Source organism: Halyomorpha halys, unplaced genomic scaffold (genome assembly GCF_000696795.3).
Source record: "Halyomorpha halys isolate HHAL.00 unplaced genomic scaffold, Hhal_1.1 Scaffold868.1, whole genome shotgun sequence".
Classification (NCBI taxonomy): Eukaryota; Metazoa; Arthropoda; class Insecta; order Hemiptera; family Pentatomidae; genus Halyomorpha; species Halyomorpha halys.
Genome location: NW_027108945.1, coordinates 180,278 through 195,128, shown reverse-complemented (window position 1 = coordinate 195,128; position 14,851 = coordinate 180,278). Strand labels below are relative to the sequence as shown.

The window sequence follows — 14,851 nt, the reverse complement described above, 5'->3', positions numbered from 1 at the left end:
ATGACTAAAAAAATCAAAAATATGATTTTTAATAATTTGAAAAATAAAAGCATCATTCTTGATACATTTTGCCTCAACCATCACTTTGTTTTCTACAACACAGATATTCTTTCAATATTTTATGGCCTAAAATTTTTTTTTCTTGAATGAAGCATTCATTTTTATTTATTTATTTATTTTTAGTACTTTTTTCAGAGTCATAAAGCACCACAGATTAACAATAATAATGATAGTAACTATTGAGAAAGGTAAATCTCTTAATTAACTTGAGAAGTAATGATAAGAGCGATTCATAAAAAAATGAAAGGATAATTTTATTGCCACTAAATTGAACATGTGAGTTTAAACTTTCGCAGTATGAAGCAACTTCCTTTTTTCAATAAATCCTCCAATTGTCATTTATTTTATTTTCTGAAAGTGTAAAATGATGATTGATCCCATGCATGCAATGAACAAGATACTTCACTAAACTCAATTAGATGATAGATTAGATGATAAGGAATTGGTTAAAATTAATTTTTTGTGAATTGAGTAATAAAATTAATCAATCATTTATTAAATGAATAAGAATGATGCCATAAATTTCATAATTATTAAACATAACCATTAATTTCATTTAAAGTGAATTTTTTTTTTTGTTAACATAATGATAAAAATTTAAGTTTAAGTAAAATAGACAGTAATAAAAAATAAACTGTGGTCATGTCTTAACTTAAAAATTACCTCTGTGATTAAGAGAAATTTTTAATCGAGTTTTTATTGTTGAGACTAAAAATAAAAGTGAACCATGTGCCATAATTGATTTTGTGATTTTTTAAACTCTTTATGTATGTACATACTGTGCTCGGATCACTTGTTCTTCCACGGTAGCGCTTGCGGGAAACAAACAAAAACACTCAAAACATGCTAGTTCTTACATTTTTCTTATTTTTTTTTTTAATAATACATACAAGTCATGCAAAAAAGAATATATATATAAAAACTGTTATTAATGATAAAAGTCATTTCAATTCCATTAGCAAATCAGAAAATCACTTTAAAATAGATAAAAATTTATAAACTTAATGTGAAGTTTAAAACAAAAAAAGTATTTTGTTTAATACATTTAACAATTTTTAAAAATATTGACTTTAGGATAAAAAGAAATGTTTGAATTATGTGTTCAAATATATATATATAAAAAGCTTTCAAGATTAAAGTTTTATATTAAAGAAGTTTTTCAAAAGTAAAAGCTCTTAAAAAAAGGAAACATAAGTGAAAAATTATATCTTCTTAAATCAAAATAAAAATTTAATGACATCATAAATGCCTTTAAATTTCACCATCCCCTCCTACATTTTATTATCAAATGTGAAATTAACTACAACAGCATGATTTACAAAAATCATCACCTTTCCTCTCTTTATTCTCCAAAACCATCTACCATTTTCTTGCATAGATTCCTGTCATATATTCTTTTCTTTTTGATAGTAATGAAAAACCCTCAACCTCATCTATACCTAACCTAGGATTTTACCTCATTATCACATACACATGTTACATACATGTATTATCTTTTACTTCTTCCTGATACTTTAAATTTATTAAAAGATCAATAACACACCATCCTACTCTCTTTATTTTCACGAATTGAGCAAAGAACTGATTTATTTTCTAATAAATTTTTCAATCTTTTTAGCGAAGTAAAATTATTAGTAATAAGCTGATAGTTATTGGCAATTTATTTCTTCTATGGTCAAATTGTTGTAGAAATATGGTATTATTATTTGATTTGTAAATAAAACAGTAGATGGCGACACTGCTCTCTGACAGGAAACCTTTGCTAGGGTCAGTCGGTTGTGGTGTCTATCAGTGAAAACATACACTCTTTGTTTTTGTTTATGAAACCCTTCCCTAAATTCCACAATAAATTGGTAACAGAGCGTGGTTAAGTGCATAAAAGGGTTAAGTGACGAGTGAAATTTACGTATATTGATGGATACGTAAGCTTTGTGATTTATTTAGGACCAACCGCCAAAATCAAAACACAAAGGACAATGGACACCACAATATTCAGCATTGAAAAGGTCGCTGCAGAAAACTATGAGATCTGGTCGATGAAGATTGAAGCATACTTATAAGCAAAGGACTTATACAAATAAATTGTAGAAAAAGATCTGCCGACTGAAAAAGATGCAGCTTGGAAAAGGAAAAACAAACAGGTACTCATTTATTATTATAAATTATAATAACGTATTATTTTTATTATTTAGTTAGAGACAGCATATTGCCATTGATTAGAGGTGAAAAGAGTGCAAAAAAGATTTGGGAAAAATTTAGAAAGATTTGGGGGCGTTCCAGTGGAGAAGGTGATTGATTTAATGTTTGACCTAACCAAAATTAGGAAAACAGTGGTGAAACATTGGATGAATATCTTATGAGGTTTCAATGTTTAATTAATGATTGGAGAAGATGGTCGGGGGGTGCGGTCAGCAAAGGAACAACATAAATAAACAAAAGAATATTTATTTATGCCGACGTTTTGACCTGATTTAAGGTCTTCATCAGGGCTATAAAAACAAAAAGACAACAACCATCATTTAGAGAGGGAAAAAAACCACACCCCCCAACCATCATCTCCAATCAGTAATCTAGGGTCAACTATGTACACCACTTTTTCAATGTTTAGTTCAGGAGATACCTCAACTGGGTAAATTCCTAACAGACAGAGAATTAGTAAGATATATCATTGAAGGCTTACTATCGTATTATGATCCTGTTTTCATCACTATTTTGGTAAATAGGAATATTAAATTCAGTGAAGTAAGTCAAATACTTTTGTTATTTGAAAGAAGGTATAACCTTAATAGGAATGAACAAGCGTTAAAGACATATCGTAAAAAGTCAACCTTTTGTCTAAAAGCCTGCTTTATTTGTAAAAAATGAGGTCACCTAAAAAAGGAATTCTGATTTAACAAATAAAACAATAGACGAGAAATGGACTCTTGGTTAAACAAAAGCCTCAACCAAGAAGACAGCATAGAGCATCCTTGGCCACAGAATTTGCCTTATGTACAATTAACAGAGATAATAAGTATCTGGTGGAAGAAGGGAACCAAAGGAACGAAGAAAGATGGAAAGAGTACCAATAAAACTTATAAAGGGAGAATTATAATGGAGACACATAATAAAGGTGATAAAAACAACTCTAACTTTCAAGATGTTTTAATTGTTCCAGAGTTATGTGGTGATCTAATGGCTGTGAACAAGTTAGTTGAAAAGGGGAATAAAGTCATCCTTTCCCAGGAAGGAAGCTCGGAAGAGAGTGATGAACACTTTGAAAAAAAAGCTCCTGCAATGAAAGAACACGTCGCATCTGATCAACATCAAATATCAAATAAAGGAAAAGCTAAGAAGCGCCTAGACAAAAAAAAAAAAAATTAAAAAAGAGAAACCTGCTGATAGGTTACAAGAACTAAAGGCCTTAGCTGGTGACCTGGGACTTCATTTCAAAGATTAAGAAAAACTAGACCAAATGATGAAAAAATACTTTATTGAAGATTTCTACACTGAAGAAGATAAAAAACACACTAGATTAAATAAATGATGATGGATTAAATAAATGATGATGAATGTAATAGGGACCTGGATGAAAACAATATGGATTGTGAAGCAAAAATTAAGGAATATACTAGTGCTAAGAAGAAGAGACATAGAAAGAAAAAGGGATTTAGTAGTGCAACAAATATTGCTAAACCTCTTGTTGAACCAAATGTAAATAATGATATTAGAGAGTATTTTGGTGAACATTATAATTCTGACTATGAAAAGTCTGGATGCAGCCAAAAGAAGAGAAGTCCAAATCATCAACAAAAGACAGAAGACCAATTGAATCTAGGACTCAATGAAGTGTTTGTGAAGCATTAAATCAGTTTAGTAATAAATGAAAAAAAAAATTATAAATAAAAATAAGCTAAGTAATAAATAAAAAGAAATAATATTACATATTTTAAGGAAGGAATTTTTTGTAGAAAATTGGTATTATTATTTGATTTGTAAATAAAACAGTAGATAGTAACACTGTTCTCTGATAAGAAAGCTTTGTTTGGGTCAGTCGGTCCTGGCATCTATTAGTGAAAACATACACTCTTTGTCTTTGTTTATAAAACTCTTCCCTAAGTTCCACAACACAAAAACATCTCCATCATTATTAAAATTATTATTTAAATATATCTCCATTATTATTTAAATACATCTTCATTATTATCCATTATAGATCTCTATAATTATTACTATATATATGCATTATTATTAAATATATTCTTCATCATTATACATCTCCATTATTATTATTATTATCTGTCAAATATTATAAGATTAGTCAAAATTAAAAATAGAATTTAAAAAAATAAATAAATTTAGCTATGAGTATTTAAAAGTTTCATTTTCGTCCTACTTACAGAAAAAAATAAATAAAATAAGAAACATTGCAGTATTCATATACTGTTTTAAAGTAACCATGCTCAGATATTATGAATTTGAAAAAGAATCATCAATATAATCTAATAATTTTAGTAAAATAATAACTAAAAATAAAAACAAACATAAGTCCCTTGACCAAGTCTTTGAGAGCCTTCATTGAAGGTTTTGTCTAATATATGCAGTGAACATGTCCTGTATTAGTGGATCAGCGGTCATATTGGTGTGACCGTGACTTAAGTTTTGTTTAAGAACAAATGAATAGTTGGAATGTCAATAATTTGATGTAATGTAATAAGATGTTTTTGGAATTTTCATAAGTAAACCTTTAACTGGAACATTGAAAATAAAATTCCAATCACTCCCTCCTCCCAAAGATACCACTAGTCTCATTGCCAGTTCAATACATATAAGTGTAGTTATTATTTTTATGTTCTAAGAAATTGTTGCAAAATTCTTTATGTTTCCTTTTTAAATTAAAAATGTATTTAATGTAGAAGTGTTACAAATAAGTGCATTAACTTTGTACAATATATACATAAATATATTTACAATATGTTCAATAAGCCTATGATGTACATACTTCAATATTAAGTTATGGTGTAAATGAATAGAATAAAATCTATTACCTTAGCCAATCGGTTAATTAAACCATCCTAAGAGAAATACCAAAAATTCATCAATTAATTTAATATAAAATTATCCAAAAAATAAAAATCATTTATGTTCATGAAATAAGGGATTTATAAGTGTTCTGTATGAATATTTTTCAGTATTAAAATTAAATGTAATTTTAGCATAATGCAATTTAACAAAAACATATTACAGAAAATAAACTAGACTATATGAGGAGCTTACATGCAGGATACATTAGACTTTAAAACAAAACCTTGTTCTAGTAATTAAGAAAAGAAAAAGAGAGATTTATATATAAATTTCTACTAAACAACTTTACATCAAGGGGCTAAAAGATAGGACTATAACTACCTTCATTTACAGAAAATGAATAAAGCAAAAAATATAAATATAACTTACGGATGGGCTCTTTGGCAAGCCGACCCTTTGTCCACATGCTGTTAGGAGATTAACAAGCGACTCTCGAACCCTTCCCTAAAATTGGATTGTTTCAATTAGTTAAATATGAAAAATAAACCTTAATACCTGAAAATAATATCGAAAGCTTTACAGATACCTGTGATATCCAGGGCCTCTTCCAGCCTGGAACACTAAGGCTGTCAGCTGGAGAAAGAGATACCGATCTCCTCGGCGATGAATTGCTAGCCTCTTCTATTCCTTCTTCTTTACCTTTGGCCTTAGCTCTAAGACCGATGAGAGGGGTTTTGGTAACATCAAATGTGAAGTCCATTGTCCTTCCTTTTATGATAATAATAGTAATAAAGTCATTAAAAATAGTTTATCTTATATAGATATATTCGGATTAGAACAGACATCATGTCTTGTAGATTAATATATATATTGTTAAATATAGTAAACACACACGAATAACAGCTATGTTAAATTTATTAATAAGTTATAACTATAAATAGAGCTGATTATTTATTGGACTTTTTCTTACATATAAAATCTTTAAATTGGAACTTTTTTCAGGAAATATGAATTTATTTGAAATCACTACATATAAAAAATTATATATTTCAAACAAGAATTTCCAACTAAATAATTCAAAAACACTATCCAAATTATAGTCTCAAAACATTTATTTCATTTTCACGTCCAACGTTTCGGCCAATTCGGCCATCTTCAGGGACAATCTATTACAAAAAGTTTCCATTATTTGTATGATCCTACAATCAATTCAATTATTTAACATTATTATTTATAATTTACCTTACCTTAATTTACTATTTAATTAGTAAATTAAGGTAAGGTAAATTATAAATAATAATGTTAAATAATTGAATTGATTGTAGGATCATACAAATAATGGAAACTTTTTGTAATAGATTGTCCCTGAAGATGGCCGAATTGGCCGAAACGTTGGACGTGTAAATGAAATAAATGTTTTGAGACTATAATTTGGATAGTGTTTTTGAATTATTTAGTAAAAAATTGCCAGTCTCAAAAAAGAAATTTAAAGATTATAAAGAATTTCCACTTTTCCAATTAAATATGAGCACATAATTTACTATAATGATTGTTTAAGACAATGATGAATATACAGAATTCTAGAAAAGTAATAATTTTCGTTTCTAGAAGAGAATTTATAAAACTGAATATGATCAAAATTTATACTGAGATGGTAAAGAAAAGTGTTTTAAGCTCAAGAAAAAATCCTTCAACAATAAAAAATCATTCAAATGTGTTTTAGTAATAATCACATACATATTTGGGCCAATAATGAACAATTGCAATTTTTGAATATACTTATTGAGATACATTTAGATTGACTTATTTTGGTGAACCTAAAGAGGCTGGAGAATTGAAAATCATTTTTTTTTTTTTGCATCAATAACATAAACAAGAGAACAAAATAAATACTCGACTTTCAGCTGGCCCCTGGTATGAAATGCATTCCATTTAAGTACATTATATTTTTTTTATGATCTAATAAAAAATATGGCAAACTACCAGTATATTTAACCTCATTGTTGAAAATTATATAATAATAATAATAATAAATTTAAAATACAAAATATAATCATTGTTGATTTCAACTAGTTTATTAATAATAAAATGATAAACCTGGCAGCTCCTTCTTTGTAAATAGTTCGACATCTGTGAACGAGAGATGTGGCGAAGGCTCCCAGTGTGTGTGATGACTAGTAAGTGGGGGAGCAACAAGAGTAGAACTGCGTGTGACGACTAGTTTGAGCACCTTCAGAGCTTCCTTCCAATGGCTACCCTGGAGAAGGTTGTTGGGTCACATAGAATATTTCAAAACAATATGATATCTCTTAATAATCTATAAATAAATAATAGTTCTCAAGCTCACCTCGATGTATTTCGATATAACCTTTAAGAGATCTGCATAGAGTGTCTGTGCCCCTGGCAAAGCGAGATCAACATAGTGCAACATACAATGGATAATACTCAATACCGGTAACTGCACCATGGTTGGTCCTTTCTCAAGTACCTAATGTCAAGAAAATATATTAAAATAAAAATATATTTTTACTACATAATAAAAAAAATAATTAAAATTTTTTAATAATTATGAAACACTATGAAAAATTAACTGTATTATTTTTAATTAGGCTCAGCTCCAAAATAATTACTAATGAAAAGTATATGGTTAGCATAGAAATATTCTGGTGACATAGATATTAGAGGAAATATATTTGAATAAGTAGAAAAATATATGTACATAAGGTCTATATGAATTAGAAAAAACAAAGTTTATGAGGAAATAAAGGTGAGGTTAAAGGCAGGAAATCCAATTTTTCATATTATACAAAGAGTGTGGCAGTGTAGAACAGAGGTGCTTACATCTTCAGTCCAAAAATTCAAAAGATGGAATTTAAAAACTATCATCCTTCCTACTGTTCTTTACAGATATGAAACAGGACCTCATTATTAAGCAAGGAACAGAGCCTTAAAGTTTTAGAAAAAGCCCAAAAGGTTGAAGACAAATATAAAGAAATAAAATTATTAAAAAAGAAAAATAAACTTTTCAAGAATTGATATGATAAGAAAATACCCTTCAATTAATGACTAATATTAGTTTAATATAACACTAAATTATCATATTAATATTACATAATGTATTGATATATACTGTATTGTTATAATAAGCTCAGCTAAAATGATATATTTTCTTTAAACATTTACGTAATAGTTTTTCTTTACCTCCACCAAAAAAGCAAGCATATTCAAACTAAGATGGGCGTATGTATCATATAGATATTTAACAACACATTTTGTCCACTGAAAACTTTCTTTGCTAAAGTTTCTTCTTGAATAGAGAGTCATAACTGTACCAAGGTTTTCCAATTTTTTTCCTTTTTCATTGCTAACCTAAAAATAAATGATTTTTATCGATTAAATGTAAAAATAAAAATTTATTTGGACATAAATATTTTAAGAAAATAGTATGCAACATTCTTTTTTTACTTTTACTTACCTACATAAGAAATACATAGTAAGGGGAAATATTATAAAATTTGAGTTTTTGACAGAGATACAAGTTTTAAGGTCCCAAGAATCCAAATAACCAGGTCTCGCAAAATGGTTTGTGTGTAGGAGAACAGCATAGCGCAAAAATGAAAAGGCATAAAAACTGAAATTATGTATTTAATTCTCCAGTGCTTATTCTCATATAGGTTATACAACTTTAAGAGGGTATAAAATATAAGTAGCTAGCTTAATCTATTTCATTACACCAAGATGGCTATATTTGAACTATTGTTTAGTTGTAAAATAAGTAAGAATTGGTCTGTTGATTAAATCTTACTCGTTAAAATAATTTTTTTGAAGGTGTTCTGAGATTTCAGTGACTTGTCTGATTTACACTTTGTTTTATTTAAATTATGGAATGAAAAACGTAAAAACATTGGATTCACTCTAGATTTATTTTCTAGGAAGTTTGTTCTTTTTCTTAGACGCTGAAAAGTAAACTTAGAATATTGATAATATTCAAAGGAAGTTTATTTTTACCTCAACATCTTAATAAAAACCGGATTCACATTTTATTTCGACTGAATGTTCATTGTCACTAAATACATGTCTTTTTAGAGAATGTATTGAAAAAAGTAGCCATAATCCATATTTCAATATTATGTATTAGTGCCTATTGTCACCTACAGATGACATCCATACCAAGTCCATTTAAAAAAAAAATAGAGAAATTTATATTAATTTAGACTCAACATATTAGAAAAAAAAATAGACAAAAATATTTACTTGGGACCTTATAGGTATCAAAAGGGTAAGGTAGGTACATGGCTCAGGAGAGTCACTTTATAGAACCAATTTAACTCTACTTTAATATTTTTTTCCTAAAACAGCTCAAATGACTTTTATTAAACTCATTATATTAATGTATAATTAAATGGTCTTTATTCTCAGTTAGGTCCTATCCTGATTAAAATAGTTTGAGGGGGGCTTAAATGTCGAATTTGCAAAGTAATTTCTTGTAAAGTATCTTTAATCTAATTTATTTGCAATAATTAGCTATCTTTCATTGATAGCAGAAATGAGAATTAAATAAATATAAAGTATGAAAGAATTAGTTAATTAACTAAATGAGAAAAAAAAGATAAATATTTTCCCTGGTTTAAAAAATATTCTTAAAAATTAAAGCAGTAATATAGATGTATAATATACCATTGCAAAGCCAATGATTTCAGAAAAAAGAAATAAAAAACATATAGTTATAAAAGGTAATAGAGAATGATAAAAATGTATAGATAACCAAATTATATAAATAAATGTTTCTAGTTTCCATGGTTATTATATATTAAAAAAGCCAGCTTTTTACTTTAATTTATATATGAAGTGAAACAGGAGTCACTACATAAAAAAAATGATAAAATCCATAAGTTTTCTTATTTAAACTCAAAATCACTAGGTAATTTTCTAACGCTCATATTAAAATACAAACCTGGGCAATATTTTCAGCAGAAATAATGCAGAGATGGTTAGCATCTTCATAATGCAAAAGCATGTATGGAAGAAGGGCAATAACAGTCATTGGGAAGGCCAAGTTTTGGGAAGGATCGACAACTGGGAGATGCAGTAGAGGTATAATCTGTGACAAGACTCCTATCACTGGCTCATATGTGCTACTGTTGGTGCAACCCTACGGAAGAACATTTTTATGATAAATATATATATTACAGTATAACAAATACTTACAACAAATGATAATTTGACAACTATCAAGTTAATAAAACAAAACAAAAGATTACAAAATCATATTCAAACACTCAAATTTAAATTATTCAGTTCCCAAATAAATCATATTCAAGCCTTTTGGTGCAGTACAGAAATACCAACAAAACATGTTTTAAAAACTAATAAAATAATATCAAGCTTATTTAGTTCTTTATATTATGCAAAAAAATTATTTCTGAAGGATTTTAAAAACAGTCTATTACCTTCAGAAGTAGAGCATGAAGCCCTGGAAAGTTGGTCCACTTGAGCTGTGATTGTAGCTTGTCCACTTTGTCCCGGGCATCCGGTCTGTCAAGGGGTAGTCGATGGAGGAGCCTGTCCAGGAGGCGAAGGGCCAACAGAAACTCGTGCTCGTAGTCTGACTGCAGCAATGACAGGGAAAGCCAGAACAGCTGACTGAGGAGAGTCATCTTATCTTCTTGGGTCGCTGCTGAATCTCCAAGCAGTCTCAATGACTGAGCTGAGCGTGAGCGAGTCAGGTTGGTATTGTACCGAGGGGAGCAGCGGCCTCCACCCATAGCAGAACAAACTCCAGAGCCTCCTCCACTGTCAACCTCTGACAAAACCGTCAGACACCTCAGATCGACTGAAAACCTCAAGTGATTTAGATATAGGTTTTACTGTATACATGTGAAATAAAATAAAACAATTATGCCATCAAATAAATTAAAATAAAACTGAAAAGGAATTCAAACCACTAAAAATGAAATATAAAACTTCTTCTTCAAAAAACTTAGTAATCCTTAAGTTTTACATATCTTTTTATATAACATTGAAACTAAATGCATCACTATTTTAAAAGAAACAAAATGTTCAATAAATTCTTTAAGTAATTACATTTCATTTTATCATTCGAAAGATTTCTAAACTACAATTATATCAAGGATACAAATAAGTTTTAAAAGATTTAAAAGAGTGGGAATAAATCGGCATTCAATTGCATTGGACCATAACTTAACCACTTTCGTGTTACCATTGCACTATCAAGCTTCAGTAATTGTGTAATTTAAGTATCGGTAATGTAATTTTGTCTAAGTATAAAAAAACATAATTTTTTGAACCTCAGACACGTCAAATTTTGTGCCAATAAAATAGAATTTGAAGAAGAAAGCAGTTGAAGACTTGCTCCATTGATTTCAACTTGTGAATGTTAAACCTGGCACCTGATAAATAACTGAAAAGGTAGAATAAAAAGGAAACATTTTTTTTGGTTTGAATTGTAACTGGTGATGAGATGAAAAGTGGATTTATTACAATCCAAACTATACAAAATCATGAGGTGGACTCATCAAATTCCAGACATGCATTAATAACAACAGCAATGAAATATTTATGCTCTTTATGAATACAAATAGCTCCAAATGAAACCATAAAAAATGATTGCTACATACTACAATAGATGCATTCAAGCCAAAGATTGAAGGTGGAATGTCTGGAAAATGAGCAGAGACAGGACAAAGTGATTGACCTCATGTTGAAGAAAGTGCCAATCAAAATCTACTAGGAAACACCCTAATAGGATATCCTAACCATACATTGTATTCACTAGATGGAGTTCCTTCTCACTGCTACAGGTTTTGATCAAAGGCTCATGGCTAGTCTTAGCAGCACTTCAGTTCTTAAGAATAATCTTCAAATAAGAATTGTTTGATTTTTGTATTGCGTTCAAAGAGTAGTTGTTCTATCAATGCAAAATTTGTTTGCTATCAGAAAGATGGGAAAAATAGTGTCTTGAGAAGGAAAATACTTTTGAATAATCAATTTGTTACCATTGTTACAAAATAAAGTCCCGATTTTCATAAAAAAAAAAAAAAAATCCTTTAAAAATTATATATGCTCCCAATAAATAACAATCCTTTCACTCACTCTTTGTATCCAAATTTGCCCGTCTCATGGAATAGGAGACAGAGTAAGATGTGCTTCTTGTATGGTTGTTAGAAAGCGGACAGATCCCAGGGATACCAGGTCCACGTTTTCCACCTTCCTTGTTGTTGAGATTGGGTGTTGACTTAAAAATTTCCTTCATACAATCAAGTGGACGGAAATCAGATTCAAGGGAATCAACAGCTGCTTCAAGAGTAAGAAGCAGTTCCGTAACATAGCCCTAGATAAAATGAAACATAAAATTTTTAAAGCTCAACAGGTATATTATATTTATTTTTACAAATTTATATATTTTTTTCTTTTCATACACTTTCTCTTTCATCATCACTAGCCTATCTCTATTTATTCTAAAATATATACACCAGATTTTTTTTTTTTTTTTTTTTTTTTTTTTTTTTTTTTTTTTTTTTTATACATTCAAGTTTAGTATTAGATAATACAAAAAAAAAATATAATTGAATACAAAGTAATAGATGGAGGTAATTTATACTGTTGTAAAGTATACTATATAATATATTATAGTGATATTTTACATCTGTAGTAAAACAAAACATTAAAAATAATGACTGTTACCATGAACAATAAATGGATATCTGTAAAAGTAATCATTAATAAAACATTGATAGTAGCCGGTATTTTTATTTGTGTAACTACATTTATTGGTATTTATCTTAGTGTACATCTACAACCAAAGCTAATAAAACTTAATAAAATACATTTTACTTATTTGTATATGTTTATTGACCAAACCACCTTCTCTTCATTTAAATTATTTTCATTATAAGAAAATATATATATATATATATATAATTTTTTTTTATAAAAATTGTATTATTTTTTTTACTTTCAAATAATTTCCAGAAATTTAAAAATAAGCAAAGTAAAATATTTTTTAAATATGAAAAGGTAAAATAATATGAAATTTTTATAATTATTAAAGTTATATATAATTAACTTTTTTATATGTTTTTTTCCAGTGTTTTGAAAATTGCAGCCAGATGTAATTTTGAATTTTCTTTAAAAACCCTATTAGCAGAACAAATTTGGGTATAAATGAAAAGAAGGAAAATTCATCGATTCATCGTAATTTGATTCAATTAAACATATTTATATTGTACAAAGTCGATCGAAGGGAGAATAGATCCAAATGTTTTTTTTTTTTTAAATAATATAACAATGTATTTAATAATATTGAAAACCTGAAGAGTTTGCATTGTTCAAATGCAATAATTTCAGAAACTTCCAGTCTGATTTGAAAAATTCAATTTGTTATAGATAGGCCTTTTATTGAGAAAGGCTTTAGGCTTTAAAGCACCTTGCTATAGAAATGGAGTGGTAACAGTATAATAAAAAGCTTATATAGGTATATGGCCTTATATTTTGGCATGACTCTGGCTATGAAACTGAAATTTTGAATGATTATACCATGGTTACAGGCCACACCATGATGACCCCCCAAATGCAATATTACTATCCAGAAATTTTCTTTTTGTTTTAAGACTTGATTAGATCCCAGAGCTCCTCTCCCAGCCACGTCTCTGATTTGATATAATAATTTAAAAAACACTTCTTTTTTTATTTACTAATATAATAAATTATTAATTTACATAATAAACCTTTGTATAATGATTTTCACTATTTTTTAGTTACCTGAGATGAGATTAGATGATTTATAATGTTTTATAAAGTTATTTGAAGATAATATTCTCTTATAACGTGAATAGCAAAAAGCCCTCACAATGCAACAATTTATTGTTGTAGGCACTTTTAGCAAATACTAAAAGGGTAATTAAGTTCTTTATTATTTCACATCAGAGTTAGGGACAAAAATTAAACAAAACTTCTTTAAACATTTTAAAGCATACCTAAGGATGAAAATTACATAATTGTAAACAAAAAATATTTCTTTAAACATTTATATCTTTAACATAAGAAAAGTCATTAATAGAAGGAAATAGTTCTAGAAACAAATAAAGTAAATATTACTTCAATGTCATATTTAAAATACCTATGACAATATTACAACTAAATTAAAAAGATTAAATCTAAAAAAAAAAGAAAACACTACCTGCATGTCTTCTCCTTGCTCAGCAACAGTTTCAACAAGCCGAGATAAAATTTCTGACAGCATACGAGAAGTAATCGGCAAATGTAAAGATCGAAAAACCTGTAAAATGTTCCATAAAATAATAGAATAAATTATGCCCTATGATAGATATTGCTAATAATGATCTCCAGGGGACTAGTCATATTCAGTTATTATAGCCAATTGTTGTTATAACCAGTCATTTAAATATGAAGAACACATTTTGTACAATTACCATATCTCAAGCAATTTTTTCTTTCAAAGAATGTCCTACAGGAAATGTAAGAAATGTGAAAGAATGTACGACAGGAAATAAATCACAAGAAATTCATTTTACTGAGCAGGAAGAAAACAGAGGAATATTGTGGCTTCTTCAGATTATAAATCGATTTCTTCATTGGGAGTTGGCATTTCTTGATTTTCCACAAATTCTATACTCCTTCAAGATCTCGAATCAAGTCTCTATTTTTTCTAAGTAGAAGATATGGTAGGCTTACTTAAATCCCATTTTTATGCTGATGTTCATCTCAAACTTTTCAAGATGACAGCAAATATGAAACTTCTCTTCTG

At 28.3% G+C, this 14,851-nt stretch overlaps 1 protein-coding gene across 4 annotated transcripts in view; it reads right to left on the bottom strand.

The window, feature by feature from the left end:
- The window catches only part of LOC106686753 (protein furry), a gene marked incomplete at its 5' end in the record, with an annotated part of 69,895 nt that overhangs the window by 12,228 nt on the left and 42,816 nt on the right, over nucleotides 1–14,851 (bottom strand). For 2 of the 4 annotated variants that reach the window (XM_067047207.1, XM_067047208.1), the window contains 11 exon segments: nucleotides 840–872; nucleotides 5,088–5,114; nucleotides 5,494–5,568; nucleotides 5,651–5,832; nucleotides 7,162–7,321; nucleotides 7,412–7,552; nucleotides 8,266–8,433; nucleotides 10,019–10,216; nucleotides 10,515–10,897; nucleotides 12,178–12,415; nucleotides 14,264–14,362. In XM_067047207.1, the coding sequence (XP_066903308.1) occupies nucleotides 840–872; nucleotides 5,088–5,114; nucleotides 5,494–5,568; nucleotides 5,651–5,832; nucleotides 7,162–7,321; nucleotides 7,412–7,552; nucleotides 8,266–8,433; nucleotides 10,019–10,216; nucleotides 10,515–10,897; nucleotides 12,178–12,415; nucleotides 14,264–14,362 (1,704 nt within the window). 4 annotated transcript variants of the gene reach the window in all.